Here is a 17,905-nt window from a genome sequence, read left to right on the forward strand (position 1 = left end):
ACAGAGCCTGTAAGTGTGTTTCGAACATTAATTGATTGACATTAGCAGCTTTAGTTTCATTGGACAAGAAGTCAGAATAATTAATCAATCCATTAAGAAACCAAGGAAAAGGAGGGAAATTAACATTTATTAGGCCCTGGCAAGGTGCTGATGGTGTTGCTGAAATTGGGATAGAAACATGGGCCCTGTCTAACTCACAGGGAGGCTGCGAGTATCTAATGGGCTAATGCACATGAATGTGCTTTGAAACCAAATAAAGCACTAACTGCTGTTTTTAATTGTGTGGCTAGAGCAGAGCTTGGGTCAGAGAGGAACTTCAGGGGAAGGGAAGTGAGAAAAGCAGGTCAAGGCAGGGGAAGGGGCTGAATGAGCGGGTAGACAAAAGCAAAGCTGAGCTTTAGCCTGATCCAAGGGAACCTCTGGAGGATGAATTACACCACAAAGTTGCCCCCAGTTGAGTCACGGAGGAGAGGGAGCATAACCTCTAGGGCAAGGCAGCATCTACCTCCTGAGGGCAGTTTGCTGGAGAAGGAGGTCCAGCAGTGAACTCTTAGCAGCTACACAACAGCTGGGGTGAGTAACCTGGCCAGCTAGTGGGAATGGGGTGGGCCACCAGAATTGGAATAACTGTTCCCAGGTGATTTTTTTTTCTTCTTTTTTTTTTGAGACAAATTCTTGCTCTGTCAACCAGGCTGGAGTGCAGTGGCACAATCTTGGCTCACTGCAACCTCCACCTGCTGGGTTCAAGCAATTCTTGTTCCTCAGCTGCCTGTGTAGCTGGGATTACAGGTTCACGCCACCACACCCAGCTAAGTTTTGTATTTTTAGTAGAGATGGGGTTTCACCATGTTGGCCACGCTGGTCTCGAACTCCTGGCCTCAAGTGATTCACCTGTCTCAGCCTCCCAAAGTGCTGGGATTATAGGCATGAGCCACTGCACCTGATTCTTAGGTTTAATAAATCTTTTCTTAGGCTGTGTGTTCTAGTGTTCAGGAAGTAGCAGGCTATTGCCTGGGACAAGAGCAGGCAGCCACATGAGGGTGCAGGGGGATTAGTCCGGGTGCACACAGACTTCTGTGTCTGGCCTCGTTATATAGATGCCCCTTTCACCGCATTTTGCTTTTACAACATGCCATTAAGGTAGCTCATAGTATTTCCACTTTCCAGGTGAGGAAACTGAGGCTCAGAGAAGTTAAGCAACCTGCTTCTTCCAAGGGCACTAAGTTAGTAAGTGGCAGACCCAGGATTCACACTTGGCAGCCTGGGACCTTTATCATGACACCCTAATTCCAAGACACTGAAGGACTTTAAGCAGAGAATTGACACAATCACTTATAAAGGGTATAAAAGGTGACTGGGACAGCCACATGCAGGGAGGCTGGCAGACCCCTGTGGAGAGGCTATTGTGACGGTCCCAGTGTGAGCTGAGGGGGCCAGGGCTGCAGTGAGGGAGAGGAGGAGGGGCCAGACTGAGCCGCTGGGTAAGCAGCAGAATGGACAAAGCATCCTGGGGGGTAAGGAGGAGTCAGGAAGGACACCCAGGTCTCAGGCTGGACTGTCTGGGTAGGTAGAACTGTCCTTAATGAGGAGGAGCAGGTTAGCAGAGAGATCCTTCTTTCTAGTGGGACACAGCAGCCTCATCATTCCTGGTGTTTGAATGTTTTCATTGGCCAGAACCTCTACCTGAACAAGGCGGTGAATTTCAGCGACCACCTTCTGAGCAGTGCTGCCGAGGGTGATGGGGGGCTGTGCGGCAGCAGGTCCAGCTGGGGTGAGTTATTCCCTTCTGGCAATTTTAAAACAACTAACCAGGAACACATGGACTTGGCGGGGATAGCAGAGAATTGCTAAGGGTTTGACAGCCCAGTCACAGATCTTGCAACTATGTTCCAGTCATTTTATTTCTCTGGCTTCTCCGAAGTCAGAGGTGAGACCTTTGAATTCCTTTACAGGGCTTGGGGAAATTCATTTGTGGGGTGCACTTTTGGAACTAAAAACTGAAGTCCCTTCTTTTCCTCTCCTTCCCACCCTTCCTCTGGTTCCTGGACAGGGGAGTGGCTCCAGGAGTCTCTCCCGCCAGGTTTAATCAAATAGAAATTTCTATGAAAGCCATTTTGTCCTCTTTTGAGGGACATGGGAGTAAGAAATAACTCTTTGTGTGGGGAGTTGGGGGAGGGGCATCATTTTTTTCCCCAACTGTGTCATTTCAGTGAGTGACTACAGCCAGAGCACCTCAGATACTATTGAAAAAATCAAAAGGATAAGGAATTTCAAAACCAAAGCTTTTCAAGAAAAGAAGGAGCAGCTTTTAGTAAGTGTCCTTTTTGGTCCTTATGGATATTGTCTTCAGTCTGTGATTTTCAGGTTTTATTTGACTTTTTTAAAATGGAAGAATAATTTCTCATTTCCTGTTCCTTTTTTTTAATAAGGGCTTCTATTTTGTAGAGGTAGACTTCTTTAAAATAGCTCAAGATTATGAATTAGAGTTATTTCAAAGTTCCCATCAGTTCCCTGAATCATCTCTGTGTTTCCTCTGGGGTCAGTTCTGTCTGCCTATCTTTCTCTTTCTTGTCTTTGGTTTGCCTCAAATACAGATCCTTGGTTATCTGGTCATTTGACAAATGAAGACTAGTTAGGTAGTGCAGATGCTGGCATGGTGCCCAGCATGAGGATGGGCCCTGAAGTCCCTGTGCGAGTGGATGGGCATGTTGTGGACAGACGTCCCTGGAGGGTGTGTGGGCAGGGAGCAGGAGAAAGCCTTCAGATCCTCTATGTTGCTGGTGGAAAAGGTCCTCCTCTGGTGGTGAGGGTGTTGGTGGTGTGAAGCATTCTCACAGGTTTCAGTTTGTGATGAAGCTTTTTTCCTTTCCCTCTACACCCTCCCCGATGTCCGTCATGGAGGTCTAGGCTCTGCCCTTCTCCCTTCTTGGGCCCCATTGCACCAAATAGAATCCTTTGTTGGGCAAATCTTATACTTTCTGCAAAATAGTTATCAGGGCAAAGACCACAAGCCTCCTGCCCTTCTTACATGGGGGAGAAGGGGTAAGGCACCAGAGATCTCAGCTATTCACCATAGAGCCCTTAGTAATCTACTCATGCATTCAGGCTGCACCCAACACCTAACCTCTATATTGATTAATTTAAGCTTTTGCAGGGCTCCCCTGGAGAGAAAACACTCCTACCTCTGGTGTCTTCAGCTGGATTTTTGTTTGTTTGTTTTGGTTTGGTTTCCCTGTCAGTCAGATTTCATCTACTTTCAGTCTTCTTGGAATTTCTCAAAATTACCAAGTCACCGATGGTCAGTACCCTTTCAGAGTTTCCCATATCTTTTAGAGCTTTGTGTTTTAAAAATATATGCCAAGAATAATTCTAAAAGGGGCTTTGGAGAAAAGAGCAGTGGATGCCACCTGCTCCATCCCCAACCTTGCCTTTTAATTGGTCCTCTTTGACTGCAATGCAAAGAACAGATGTGATTAGCAGCAAGCCCCAAGGCCCGGGCCCAGGCCCGAGCTAGACACTTGCATGATGCTGGGTGCTTCCCTCCATGTGTGGTTCCAAGGCCGGGCCCTCAATGGGGCCTTGTCAGTGCAGGCACCAGCTCCCCAGCTTGCATCCTGATTCCTCTGGGGGTGGGGACTCTGTTCTTTATCTTATTTTTTTTTTCACACCACATGCTTTGTATGTAACAAACACCAGTAAATTTGGAAAGAATACGTTAGAATTGTTTTACCTTTTATTGTTTAGGACTTCTTGTACTCACCACCTTCTCCCAGTTTGAAATATTGTTAATGAGTATAAAAGAAGCATAGAGTTCCATAAACTGAACAGCTTACAATTTGGGAGACTCTACCTATTTACTCTGTGTATAACCTGAATCTCCCACTGTGTATGCCTTTTTTTTTCTCATTTGCATTTAGGGGATACGTATCAGAAGCTGTAACTTTTGTTCACTCATTCAGTGATGATTTTTGAGCACACATGTACCAGGCACTGCTGTACGTGTTGAAAATAAAACCTGAACAAAAGACGTAAACCCTCACACCTCCTGAAGCTGACAGTCCAGTGCATTCTAGTACACTTTTCCATGAGGAATGGAAATGGGTGTAAACAAGTGCTCCCCAAGACCCCTGCTGGGGGTTTACTGATTAGAGCACTTGGTTCCAAGCTATTCATCGGTAAGATGGGGACAGCGAGAAAGGAGGCGGCACCGCCTGGACCAGGCATCATCTTCAAAGGCTCAGAGGCCTTGACCAGTGTCCTCAAGGCCATGGCTTCACAGGAGCAAGGACAGGGAAGGTTTTATTTCTACTTTACAAATGGAAATGGTGGTCCTGTGACCACCCCACAGCCATATCCGGGATCCAGAGGCAACATACTAAAAGCAATGTCTCTTGCTTTCTAAACAGCTTCCTTCAGTCTTCCAGCATTTGAAATTCTTTATATATAAAGATGAATATATGACATTTAAAAACATAAAAAGATAAGTTCTTCAGCCAGGCCCAGTGGCTCACGCCTGTAATCCCAGCACTTTAGGAGGCTGAGGAGGGCGGATCATGAGGTCAGGAGATCGAGACCATCCTGGCTAACACGGTGAAACTCCATCTCTATTAAAAATACAAAAAATTAGCCAGGAGTGGTGGCACATGCCTGTAGTCCCAGCTACTCGGGAGGCTGAGGCAGGAGAATCACTTAAACCTGAGAGGCGGAGGTTGCAGTGAGCCAAGATCATGCCACTGGCACTCCAGCCTGGCGACAGAGCGAAACTCCATCTCAGAAAAAAAAAAAAAGAAATCATTTCTGAGAGCTTTTCTTCTGTGTTTTGTTTTGTTTTGTTTTTTGAGTCAGAGTCCCACTGTGTTGCCCAGGCTGAAGTGCAGTTGTGTGTTCTTGGCTCACTCAAACCTCTGCCTCCTGGATTCAAGCGATTCTCCTGCCTCAGCCTCCCAAGTAGCTGGGATTATAGGCATGCTAACACGCCTGGCTAATTTTTATATTTTTAGTAGAGACAGGGTTTCGCCATGTTGGCCAAGCTGATCTCGAACTCCTGACGTCAAGTGATCTGCCTGCCTCGGCCTCCCAAAGTGCTGGGATTACAGGCGTGAGCTACTATGCCCGGCCTTTTTTTCTAAAGAAGTCAATGTATTGGCTCATTCATTCCTCAGGGGAGTACATTTTCTGAACTGTCATACTTCAACTGACCTTGAACACTTTATAAAGTATGCAAAATAAATTTTAGGACTCACCTGATTGCTTTTCCTAGAGCTAGTCATAATAAAATTAGTGTCGAGTTTCTGGGTTTTGTGAGGTTTCTCATGGCATCCTTGTCCTTAATATAAAACAGTGTCCATGTGGTAACCCTGCCTGAAGCAAGGTTTTGAAGCAGCAAGATTGACAGTAGATGTGGATATTTGTGCTGTGGGCTATTTGAAGACCACACACACACTCTCATGCACACACTCATAGTCACCTGCCCTTGTGACTTAGAATTCAACGTTGGAAAGAAAGTGTTTGCCTTGAGTGAATATTTTGAGGCGGGGGAAATGACCACATTCTGTAATCCTACAGCCTGAAAACAGACTCCTGCTGAAGGAAGTCGGACCCACGGGGGAAGGAAGAGTCTCTGTGATTGAACAGCTGCTGGATGAGGCAAGTGTCGCCAAAGGAGCAGATCTCTCTGAAGAGGTCAGCCTGGCATTCCACCTCTGTCTCCTTCAGATGGAAGGTTTGTTCAATACTGTGAAAATTACACTGCCCTTTGATTAAAAACTCAGGGTGCAGTGAATGGCTAGTCAAAAGCTTGATATTAATTGTTCCCTGTTGCTAGTTTTTATATCAGAGAAAATAGGCAGAGAAGCACAGATGAGACCAAAGAACATGCATGAAGCTGGATAGAATCTCTGGCCCGTGACCCCATATTACCTTTATCCTGGGTTTCCTGAAGAAGCAAGTTGTCAGGGTGCTGCCCTCCCCTCCCCGCCCGTGCTGGGAACAGAAGTTTTGTCACCTGGGTCACTTTGTAGCTCTGTTAATTGTAGATCTGGTCTTGAGGTTCCTGATTCTCCTCTCCTTTGATCTGAAAGCACTTCCGTTCCATCAGCTCTGTAAAGCACATCTGTTATACCTCATACGGTGGCGACTGGATGCTGTTGAGTGCAGGGTTTTTTGGCGAGTTCTTCCTTTTCCATTTGCTGCAGGGAGCAGACCCCAACTGCTGTGATGAAGACAATCGACCCGTCATAACCGTGGCTGTTATGAATAAGCACCACGAAGCGATTCCGGTTCTCGTGCAGAGAGGAGCAGACATCGACCAACAGTGGGGGCCGTAAGTGAAACACATTGACAGGAGAGCTAAGGTAGCAGCAGGCTAACTGCTTGGAGCTCCACTGCGGCAGAAGCAGTCTACACACACGCCCTGTTCAGTTTCAGCCACTTGAACCATTTTAACCTATTTCAGCTTTAATAAGAGGCTTAACGCCTTCTGTTTTCCATAGCTGGGTAAAGCGAAATTTTAAAAATGGACTATTGGGTTGTCTAATTTAGTGGCTTTCATAAATGATGATACATTTTGTTAATTCATAAGCTTAGACTGTATGGTGCCAGTAAATCCTTAGCCCTTGGGGTGTTAATCAGTGTTTTCATCATGAATCATGGTAACACCAAGGGAAGACACACCTCAGTGTATTCCCCATGAAGTTAATGCGGAAAGAAAATGTCATACGGTTGTCTCCAGATCTCACACACCGCGGAGGAGACTGGCACATCTGAGGCCACCACGTGGTCTCCTGCTGCCTTGCTTTCCCACCCGTGATACAAGACAGAAAGGTACCAAGTCCTGTTACTTACTGTCCTAGTCTTGGTCCACTCCTGTCCCATAACCTTCTCTTCCAGCCATATGCTTCTGTTCTCTTGAAAATTACTTTGAAAATGTGAGGTGAAAATTTCCTCGAGCATGAGTCATTCATGTTAACTGCTCATATCTTGCCGACCATGTTGTTGATGTAAGTCTTCTAGGGACATCACAGGCATCTAGCACTCCTGCCTCCTGAGGTCTTACTAAGGCAAGGTCAAGGTCCGTGTCGGTGGAACATTCTGCTGTGTACTTCGTGCCACCACAGAGGCCAAAATTTCAGTAGCTTTGCTTGTTATTCTGTTTCAGAATTGTCTCTAGTGTTAGTGTTCAAAATATAATGCTGTTAATTTTTCTATATGCATTTTACTAATGTCTGCATTTTAATAGTTTCTACCCCTTTTTTTTAGTTTTATTTTACAGCAGAATATTTGGTGTGTTGGTGTAAAGCTTTGATGGTTGGAATTTATTTTCTCAAGTTTGCTTAGGGTTTACTGTGTCAACTTCTTTATTTATCCTACACTGTTGTATTATTGTCATTATTAATAAAATGGTACTACCTTGTTTTGTGTTAAGGCATATTTTATATTTTTATAATTCAGAAAAGCTTTTTTAATAGCATTTAAGTATGTTTGTGGTTGATACAGAAATTACTTGAGCACATTTTGAATTGAAGTGTAAGCTGCATGAGTCCTGGCTTTATGAAGAGTCCAGCTAAGAGGAGGAAAGTGCCCTGGGCATTGAACAGATTGCCTTTTTATTTTGCTGTGCCTCAGCTTCCATGTTTGCTTCATCACCATTCTACAAATTGGCATTTATCCACATGTGATCTCATCGCATGTCTGTAAAGTCTGACGCTGCGGTTACACCTGTCTATCTGAATGGTGTGTAGTAGCCTTTGTCACCCCCCTGCAGGATCATGGTGACTGTGGCCAGTATGTAGCTCACATGGTTGTGGGGAGGAAAGCTAGAGGGTTGGCCCTCTCTTAAATATGGCACAGGGATCTCTTCTTCCTTTCCAGTGCATGCCAGTAGAGGAAAGTAGCATTTCCCACTGACAGCCACATTCTGCCAAGTCTGGTTTGTATCTGTTAGTTCCAAGAGTTTGGGCCTGGAGCTGGACCTCTGTAGACCCAGGAACATGACCTCGAAATTCCATCCATCCTATTGCTTTTAGGCATAAATCATCCAGAGATCTGGTTTTACCGTAAAAGAGGTTCAGAGAGTTGTTCCTTAGCAAACAATTAAAATGCTCTCTCCCATCCGAGCATGTTTGGCTAGCGAAGCCTAAGTGGTCTGTCCACCAGATAACTTCCATTAAGTAGCTTGGCAGGTGGCAGAAAGCTCTTTCCTCATTTCCTAGTTCCATGTTTGTATCATTCCTACCAGAATGAAATCATATTCAACACAAGGGAATGGCTAGGAGAAATTCACATCCTCCACCAAAGCTCATTCCTCTTACTAGCAGATTTCAGAAACACAGATTCAAGATCTCACTAGGTGAGAAGCCCAGAGAAATGCTGTTTGCTTTTGGACAAGAGTTGCCCTTCCTCACTGCACTGGCGATTCCAAACGTGCCATCCCCTGGCTCTGCCCCAGTAGCCAGGTGAGGAAGATGCAAGCATCAGTCTACTTCTTAGAGGTTCGGCTGTGGACACTTATTCCATTAGGTAATTTAAGGAGAGAATGTACATTAATCTACCATGATACTTAGATTTGAGTAAATAGTTTGAATTGTTTGTACATTAATAGTAAAGTTTCTTTAAAGTACAAATTCCATGGCAGAGTCACCATTCAGCATTTTCCAAAACTGAACTGTGGATCCACAGGAAATAGCCAGCACAGAAAATCTAACCACCAGCAAACCCCCCATGCAATACATAGAATGAATCCTCTGCTCTCAATTTGGAGAGAATTGTAAAGAAAGAAGATCATCAGCCTACATAGGAGACGTGGTAACCCTATGAATATATCCCAGTTCAAATGGTAAATGCCTTATAAAGGCCCAAGGAACCGTAGGGGTGAAGTGACAGACAGTTAAGCTCTATGCCACCAGTGAGGAAGAAAGAATGAAAGATAGGGAGGAAATGGAGTCTTTTCCAGACTAATTCCAGTTAAACCTCTTTTTTTGTGAACTGCCCAGTCTTGGGTATGTCTTTATCAGCAGTGTGAAAATGGACTAACACACTAGCACACAGCATAGCCCATGAACATTCAATGGCAAATTCTTCATTTGTGACCAGTTTGTTCTTTCTGAAAGCATTTATCCTTGATGTTCTGAAATTTCACAAGGGTATTTTTAGATGTGCTGTTTTTGATTCACCCAGTTGGCCTTTTCAATTTAAAAAGTCTTATCTTTCTTTAGGTTAGGAAAAATTTGTTCTATTATCTCTTTGGCATTTTCTCCCCTCCATTTTTCTATTCTGTTTCTAGAACTGTTAGTTGGATGGTGGACTACTTGAATTGATTCCCTATGTCTGTCTTTCTTTTGTGTTTTTCCATAGTTTCATCTATCTTTCTCTCTTCCATCTTTCGAGAGATTTTCCTAACTTTGTTGTCCATTCTTCCTATTGAATAATTGTTATTTCAATAATCGCATTTATTCTTTCTAGGAGCTACTTTTGTTCTGATTGTTTCTTTCTCATAGTTTCATATTTTTGTGCAACATTGTCTTGAATCATTCTGCAGATACCAGTTAGATTTTTGTCTTGTTTTAAATTCCTCGTGTTTGTGTGTCTTGGTTTTCTCTTTGATTCTGCAGGATTTTCTCAGATGTCTATGAGCCTTGGTTGTCCATTCACATTTGAGAATGGAGTTTGCGCTAGATGACTGGTAACTTTGTATATAAGAGAAGGGCTTTGTCAACCAAGAGGCTTTCTGGGTAGGTGGAGCTACTCCCAGGCTGGGACCCCTGGGTGCCCGAAAGTGAAAGGCTTCCCTCTGATTCTCACCAGAGGCTCTCTTTATCTTCCTCAGAGAAGAAGCCACTATCCTTTTTCTCCATAGGGATAAATGCATGGCTGCAGGCACATCTGCAGGCGTGGGGGATGAGGGTGTTGGCATCAAAGGAAGGAGCAGGGGCAGAGAGAGTTCAGACATTCAATGCCTGTCTCATTTCTACTTTCAGTCATGACTCTTGCCCTCCTTCACTCCTGCCACCTCTGCATAGGAGCCTTTCAGGAGTCCTGGTACCACCCTGACCTCCATTTCAGTTGCCCACTCCTCCCTCACTAGGTCAAACCTGACCAGGAAATATGAAGAGAAATCCTGGCATTGCAGCAAAATATGCTGTTTCTGACCTCTCAGGCCTGCCCCCTGGCTTCTAAGATTGGTGTTTATTTTCATGTCACGTAAGCCCAACTCACTGGAGCCAAGGTCATTTTCCCTACACAAAAATAGGAGCCTCAGCCCTGAGAAGCTACTATCATGCCCGAGGGGTCCAAGCCAAAGTTAAGACTATGTCCAATACGTTGCATAAACTCTTGCAGGCAGTTTAGAACAATGGTATTTATTAGCATTTATTAAATCAACTACCAACCATATCCTTGTGGGTTTCTCGCATTAAAAAATGAATGTGTTTATAACCTTTTCACTGTCTAGTATCAAAGCTTACCCTCTATCACAGTATTCCTCCAAGAGAAGAGCAGAGAGAGGAGGCTCAAAAGGTTTCCCAGGTTAGTTAAGTAGGTCGATGAAAAAAACCAGGACCTTGGGTCCCATGCATCCTCTCCAGTTTCCTGATGATGCTAACTAAGGATTTATCCAGGATTTTTTTCCCCCTAATTAGGCTCAGAAATACAGCTCTTCATGAAGCTACTCTGCTTGGCCTTGCAGGAAGAGAGAGCATCGCCACTCTACTGGGGTATGTCCCCTGGCCTCTGATGGATACTTTTGAGGGCCACAGGGATCTCCCTAATGGCCTGTGATGATTTTAAGAGAGGCCTTGGTTCCTGAACTGCTGTCCCTGTCCGTGGGGACCACCATCCCACCATGGTTCCCTGGGCACTAAAGGCTTTTCAAAGCACAATGAAAATGTTGCCCCCATTAAACATACTTGGTTGTAGGACTTTAATGCAATGGGAACCAATGGCCAGGGTTAGCAATTGGACATTTTGAAATCACAGGCCTCTTTAAAGGTTTCAGGGTAGAGCCACCTCTGAGAACTGAAGTCACTGTGACCTCTCGAGGACAGGTTTGGGGAGGTGGGAGCAGGAGGGGCCCAGACTGGCCTCCGTGGCAGGGAAGAGTCAAGCTCTTAGGGGCACATGCTCAAGTCCTTCAGTGCACCTCCATTTCTCCATTTCCTTTGCAGATGCAATGCAAGCATCCGAAAGAAGAATGCAGGAGGCCAGACAGCGTACGACCTGGCTCTGAACACTGGAGATGACCTCATCACCTCACTCTTTGCTGCCAAGTTTGGCCAAGGACTGGAGGACCAACTCGCCCAAACTAGGAGCCTCAGACTGGATGACTGTTAGACCTGAGGCCTCCCCGGGACTTCATTTAAGAATATGTGCGGTGGCTGGCACAGTGGTTCATGCCTGTAATCCCAGTGCTTTGGGAGGCTGAGGCTGGCAGATCACCTGAGATCAGGAGTTCAAGAGTAGCCTGACCAACATGGAGAAACCCCGTCTCTACTAAAAATACGAAATTAGTCAGGCATGGTGGCGCATGCCTGTAATGCCAGTTACTCGGGAGGCTGAGGCAGGAGAATCACTTGAACATGGGAGGTGGAGGTTGTGGTGAGCCAAGATCGTGCCATTGCACTCCAGCCTGGGCAACAAGAGCAAAACTCTGTCTCAAAAAAAAAAAAAAAAAAGAATATGTGCAGCTCTGGCTATTCTTTAATCATGTCTTTTTAAAATGTGTATTTGAGGTTGAGAGGAACTCAGGAGATTTTTTTAAAAAATCATATGACAGTATAAGCCATCAGTACTAAATGGACAGCTCCCAGTATACTGTGGGCTGTGATAAACTGAATGTATGTTTTTTAATGGTTTATTGCTGCAGTTTTTTTATGTATTTGATTTTTAGTTTTTGACTTATTTTTCAATAGGTAATAATTGCACATGGTTCACAGCTAAAAGGTATGAAGTATTATGTAGGGATGTGTCCCTCCCATCCTGTCCCACAGCCACCACCTCCCTCCTCAGCCACCAATGACACCAGCGTCGACTTGCCTTTCCAGGGGTTGTGCAAAGTTAGATATGCACGTACATGTGGTATAAGCACATGTACATAAAAGTACACATAGAATATAAACATGTCTGTAGCACATATATATTCTTTCCCCTCTTCTAAAACAAACGGTAGCAAACCAGCCACACACTGTTCTGCATCTTGTTCTTTTTGCCCGATACGTCTTGTAGGTGGCCCCTAATTAGTATGTAAAGATTGACCTTATTTAAATTTTTTTATGTTGAAATCATCAATATTCCCATCATTATGGTTTGTTCTTTGACTGACAAATCAGCTCTCAATAAACCACTTTGCAGGAATGTGTAATTTTGACTCATTCCTTTCTTCAGGTCATTATTTTAATCTTTGGGTGGTAATGCTGCAGTTGTGAAGTCCCTAACTAGTTTATGTTAATGTAGGTAAATAGAATATGTATTAATTTACCATAATTAATTCAGAACAATAAGGGCCTTGGGGTGGATACTGTTATCACTACCTGCACTTTACTCCCCTAGACTGGGCGGCTGTCTGTGGGAGGACAGAGGGTGCAAAGTCGTGGGAACACAGGCCCCTGGGCAGGCACTGGCACTGCTCCTGCCCCATCAGCCCCTCAGCCACCAGTGTAAGGGAGGCTGCTGCGTGGTGGCCAGTGTCCAGGGAGACTGGGGAGTGCGATCATCTGGTTTGGGGGTGGTAGTTTGCCCTGTGTCAGCTTGACTGGGACTACTTTGGCCAGAATTTTCTTCCCCTATGGTTCTCTTCAGGGTTGGCCCCAAGAAAAACTGCATGACATTCAGAAGATAGAAGAAAAGCAACAGCAGTCATGCTTGGATGGTGGGTAGAGGGCACCAGGTGCCTCTGCCACTCACATCCTGTGTGAAGGAAGGGATAGAAGTGCTTGCCACAACCGAGCAGCAAGCCCTGCCTTTGGGATGGAAGAGGATGGATGTTTATTGGGATCAACACTTGCGAAAAGATGGTGCAGAGGGAGAAGTCGAGTGAGGGGTAATGGGGTTCAAGGCCATTTTTCCCAGACCTCAGGGAGTGGGGAGGGCCTTATGGACCCGTGGGTTCTAGAAACAATCGCCTTGGGGTTCTTGGGGGGAACTTTTGTGTCCTGAGCGCAGGAACAATGCTTTTAACACCTCCTGGGTTTTCCACACTCCGTCTTAGAGGATCCTACCTTCTGAAACCAAGAGGCCCTTCCAGTGCCAGCTGACCAGACTCAGGAATCGGTGAAGCACGCATCTGACGTCCCATGCTAGGGTCCTTTCCTTTCTCTAAAGCTCACAGCCTACGCTCATCACCCTTGAATTTCACTCTTTCAGAATCAAACCTCAGTTAAAATAGGACTAAAAACTGAAAAGGTAGCCTAATATTTAACAGTTTCTGATGAAATCCTACAGGGTCACATAAAATGTTCTATTGGTATTAAACTATATGTTTTCAGGAAAATTAAACACATTTTAAGGCAGAACATTTCTGATGTCAAAAATCGTGTTTTTTTTTTTTTTGGTCCTTTCTAAAGCTTTCTTTTTCTTTTCCTAATGACAGGGCTTATTGAGGGAGCACAGCCACTTTAAGTGAAACGAAATGAGATTTTAAAAATTTTTTGTTTTTTAGAGACAGGGTATCTCTGTCACCCAGGCTGGAATGTAATGGTGCGATCATAGCTCACTGTAGCATCAAACTCCTGGGCTCAAGCTATACTCTCGCCTCAGCCTCTGGAGTATCTGGGATTACAGACACACACCACTGTACTCAGCTAATTTATTTTACTATTTTTTTTTTTTTTCCTGGTAGAGACAGGGTCTCCCTGTGTTGCCTACAGGCTGATCTTGAGCTCCTGGGCTCAGGTGATCCTCCCACCTCAGCCTCCCAAAGTGCTGGGATTACAGGTGTGAGCCACCATGCCCAGCCTGGAACAAGGGATTTATTAAAGAAGTTATACCCTCTGCAGTGCTTGAGCTGGTAAGTTTGATGGTGGGCCTGAAGTTGCTGTATCTTGGTTACATTCAGGAAGCACAGGTGAGCGTGAAGGGGACGAGCAAGGACAAACTGGAACCCATGGGGACACATCTCCCTCCTCCATCTTCCTGGTCACAGGCAACTTGCAGGAGACGTGCCCTTTCCCATGAAACTTGCCCCAGGCTGGGCTCTCCAGAAGCAGATGCCAAGACAGTTTGGGATGGAAGAGGATGGATGTTTATTGGGATCAACTCTTGTGAAAAGAAGGTGGAGAGGGCAAAGTCAACTGCTATGTGGCCCAACAGTGCCTCAGCCACCAGTGGTGCTCCCATGAGCCATATTTGCCCATCATGGTGTCCACTGTGCTTTTGTAGCCCCTCTGGCAGACGGGAGCTTCCCCAGAAGGGACAGGACCTCAGGCAAGGCAGCTCTCTGAAGTTGCTGATAGCTGGAGGCCATCTGCTGCCACACTCGCTACAGCCAGGGCAGCAAGCCCTACCTGGAAAGGGGATGTGGGTGGTGCATCTCTGCCTGCCATAAAGCTGCATAGGTGCCCGACCCAGGTTGTAGGACAGCTGAAGGCAGAGATCATGGGGAGCTGGTGAAGCCACGGGCCTGGCTGCTGCCCACACCTGCCAGATGAGCCAGGGGTTAGTGACTGTGTCCTCCCTGGATCTGGTCCTGAGGCCATGTCCTCCCAAGGCCTGGCTGCTCTTCCTGGAGGGGCTGTCTCTGCTTTGCAGGCTTGTCCTATGTTGCCAGTGGGCTTCGGTGGGCTGGCTTGCCATTCCCTCTTTTCCACTGAGGTGAGTTCCCATGCACTCATTGCCCATTTGGGTTTCTTCTATTTTTCTTATTGACTTAGAGAATTTCTTTACATCCTCTTGAATCAGAATATCTTCTAGAGTCCAGACAGCGCTGTCTTTAATAGAAAAACAATCTGAGCCACATACACAATCATAAATTTTCTAGTAGCCATACTTCTAAAAGTACAGAGAAACAAGCAAAATTAATTTTACTGGGATACATTGCAAAAGAAGACATACATGTGGCCAGAAAACATTAAAAAAAAAGCTCAGTATCACTGATCATTAGAGAAATGCAAATCAAAATCACAGTGAGATACCATCGAACACCAATCAGAATGGCTATTTTTAAAAAGTCAAAAAATAACATGCTGGCGAGATTGTGGAAAAAAGGGAATACTTACACACTTTTGGTGGGAGTGTAAATTAGTTTAACCGTTGTGGGAAACAGTGTGGTGATTCCTCAAAGAGCTAAAAATAGAAACACCATTCAATCCAGCAATCTCATTACTGGGTATACACACAAAGGAAAACAGATCATTCTACCATGAAGACCCATGCATGTATATGTTCACTGCAACGCTATTCACAATAGCAAAGACATGGAATCAACCTAAATGCCCATCAATGATAGATTGAATAAAGAAAATGTGGTACATATACACCATGACATACACTATGCAGCCATAAGAAAGAACGAGAGCATGTCTGTTGTGGGAACATGGATGGAGCTAGAGGCCATTATCCTTAGCAAACTAACACAGGTACAGAAAACCAAATATCACATGTTCTCACTTATACATGGGAGCTGGCCAGGCACAGTGGTTCACGCCTGTAATCCCAGCACTTTGGGAGGCTGAGGTAAGCAGATCACCTGAGGTCAGGAGTTGGAGACTAACCTGGCCAACATAGTGGAACTTCGTCTCTACTAAAAATACAAAAGTTAGCTGGGCCTGGTGGTGGGCGACTGTAGTCCCAGCTACTCGGGAGGCTGAGGCAGAATTGCTTGAACCCAGGAGGCAGAGGTTGCAGTGAGTTGAGATCTTGCCATTGCACTCCAGCTTGGGTGACCAGAGTGAAACTCCATGTCCCAAAAACAAACAAACAAACAAACAAACAAACAAACAAAAAAACAGGGGGAAGCTAAATGATGAGAACAAATGGACACAAAAAGAGGGACAACACCAGCAGGGCGCAGTGGCTCACACCTGTAAGCCCAGCACTTTGGGAGGCCGAGGTGGGTGGATTACAAGGTCAGGAGATCGAGACCATCCTGGCTAACATGGTGAAACCCCATCTCTACTAAAAAATACAAAAAATTAGCTAGGCGTGGTAGTGGGCACTTGTAGTCTCAGCTATTCAGGAGGCTGAGGCAGGAGAATGGCGTGAACCCGGGAAGCAGAGCTTGCAGTGAGCCGAGATTGTGCCACTGCACTCCAGCCTGGGTGACAAAGTGAGACTCCGTCAAAAAAAAAAAAAAAAAGAGGGACGATACCCACTGGGGCCTCTCAGAAGGTAAAGGCTGGGAGGAGGGAGAGGATCAGAAAAAATAACGATTGGGTACTAGGCTTAGTACCTGGGTAACAAAATAGTCTGCACAATAAACCCCCGTGATATGAGTTTACCTATATAACAAACTCTGAACCGAAAATAAAAGTTTTAAAAATATTTTACTAGAATAAATATTATTTCAATTTATGATTCATCTAAATTGTTAATACAATAGTCTATATATTTTATGTTATTTTTTCACACCAAGTCATTGAAATCTGGTGTGCATTTTACCCTTACAGCACATCTTAATTCAATTCACCACATTTTAAATGTCCCCTACCTGCACATGGTGGTTGGCTACGGCATAGTTCTAGAACGTTCTACCTGTGTAATAACACACATTGAGGTCATTGCATTCTGATTCCCGCTAGGATACTAGCAGCACAGATACACTCATTTGAAGCTTGCATCTTTGTGGTTGGTGGGTTTTCCTTGTCTAATCCAGGAAGAGTTCCTCCCCATCACCTGTGCTAGGCCACAACTCCAGGTGCTCTGGTCAAGGTGCCCAGTAGGATAAAGAAAATTTACAGGGTCATTTATTCTGTTGTCTCCAAGACATCTCTTCAGAGGACCTCAAGAACGTACATCACTTGCTTCTTTTCCAGCTTCGATTTCTGACTGCTTCGGAGCCAGGTTTTTGCTTTTTCCTGGACAAATAGAAAATAAAGAGCATCTCTTGGATTCTCATCCACCTTCCCGCTCTTCAAGTAATTGCAAACCTAGCCTCCCTTTGTGGTTTTCTAAGGGTAGGGCCTTGTGGGAACATAGAACAGACAAGGTAAAGTGACCCATTCTCTGCTCTCCCCTCCTTTTTCATTGTAGATCCCAAAAAGAGAACCAAAAGGCCACATATACCTTTATCCCTCAATGAACAGGAAATGAAGTGTGTTTACCTTCTCAGATGCACACGCGGATGCAGTTAACTGCCGTGTGTTTTTCTGAATGAAAGGAAGAGGGGCCTGGGCCCACAGAGCCACCTGGGAGCCGCTTCTGCGATGGAGAGGAGCCGCTTCTGCTGCTTCTGCCTCTCCTCGCTGCTGCTTCTGGTCCTGCCGCTGGAGGCCAGATCTGGGTGAACTGAGTGCTAGGAATTCAACCCGGAGTCTAGATTTAGACTGCTAAGTATTTCCACAGGGTTCCCGAAATAGAGCAGCACCTGCTTCTGGAAGGCAGAGCATTTGGACATTCCTTGGGAACGCTCCTGAGATGTCTTGGTTCTTACTTGAATTGCCAACAAAAACACAGTTCCATCTCTCACCTCTTCCCTCTCCTTCCCGCATCTCCTTCTTCATCCCCTCTCCCTCAACTGCTTTTCCAACCATTTCCCCCAAATCCTTACCCGATCCCCAAAACTCCCTCCATTACAATCCCTTTCCTTCCCCCAGGCCCTACTTTCCTGTCCACATGGTCTCTTGGCCTTTCCTTCTCTCTTGGGAAATGATGGAAATGCATGGTATTATTTACCTAAATTAATTGACTCAAAATGTCCCTTTCACCCTCAATGAACCCTACTCTTTTAATGAAGTAGTGACATTTTCTGTTTACCTAGACT

At 45.2% G+C, this 17,905-nt stretch overlaps 2 protein-coding genes across 10 annotated transcripts in view; one reads left to right on the plus strand and one right to left on the minus strand.

Annotated features, from left to right (window-relative positions):
• The window catches only part of DZANK1 (double zinc ribbon and ankyrin repeat domains 1), a 98,681-nt gene extending 86,329 nt beyond the window's left edge, over positions 1-12,352 (plus strand). For 8 of the 9 annotated variants that reach the window (XM_031656531.1, XM_031656529.1, XM_031656530.1 and 5 more), the window contains 6 exons: positions 1,675-1,771; positions 2,211-2,311; positions 5,566-5,646; positions 6,195-6,322; positions 10,635-10,709; positions 11,160-12,352. In XM_031656531.1, the coding sequence (XP_031512391.1) occupies positions 1,675-1,771; positions 2,211-2,311; positions 5,566-5,646; positions 6,195-6,322; positions 10,635-10,709; positions 11,160-11,325 (648 nt within the window). In that variant the 3' untranslated portion in view covers positions 11,326-12,352. Of the gene's footprint in view, positions 1-1,674; positions 1,772-2,210; positions 2,312-5,565; positions 5,723-6,194; positions 6,323-10,634; positions 10,710-11,159 lie in introns of those variants that run through there. The other variant, XM_031656535.1, reaches the window with a different exon arrangement.
• Positions 12,353-13,854: 1,502 nt separating this feature from the next.
• Positions 13,855-16,682, minus strand: LOC101025061. The gene is made up of 2 exons (XM_017945033.3): positions 16,634-16,682; positions 13,855-14,915 (listed from the first exon to the last, which is right to left on the minus strand). Exon 2 carries the CDS (start codon positions 14,824-14,826, stop codon positions 14,041-14,043), a length of 786 nt encoding a protein of 261 aa, XP_017800522.1. The 5' UTR covers positions 14,827-14,915; positions 16,634-16,682; the 3' UTR covers positions 13,855-14,040.
• Between the last annotated feature and the right edge of the window lie 1,223 nt (positions 16,683-17,905).

The sequence above is a fragment of the Papio anubis genome, chromosome 16, assembly GCF_008728515.1.
Source record: "Papio anubis isolate 15944 chromosome 16, Panubis1.0, whole genome shotgun sequence".
Classification (NCBI taxonomy): domain Eukaryota; kingdom Metazoa; phylum Chordata; class Mammalia; order Primates; family Cercopithecidae; genus Papio; species Papio anubis.

Bases quoted from the DNA above. Each gene is read 5' to 3' on its own strand.
- LOC101025061 (XM_017945033.3), bottom strand. From the start codon at position 14,826: ATGGGCAATGAGTGCATGGGAACTCACCTCAGTGGAAAAGAGGGAATG.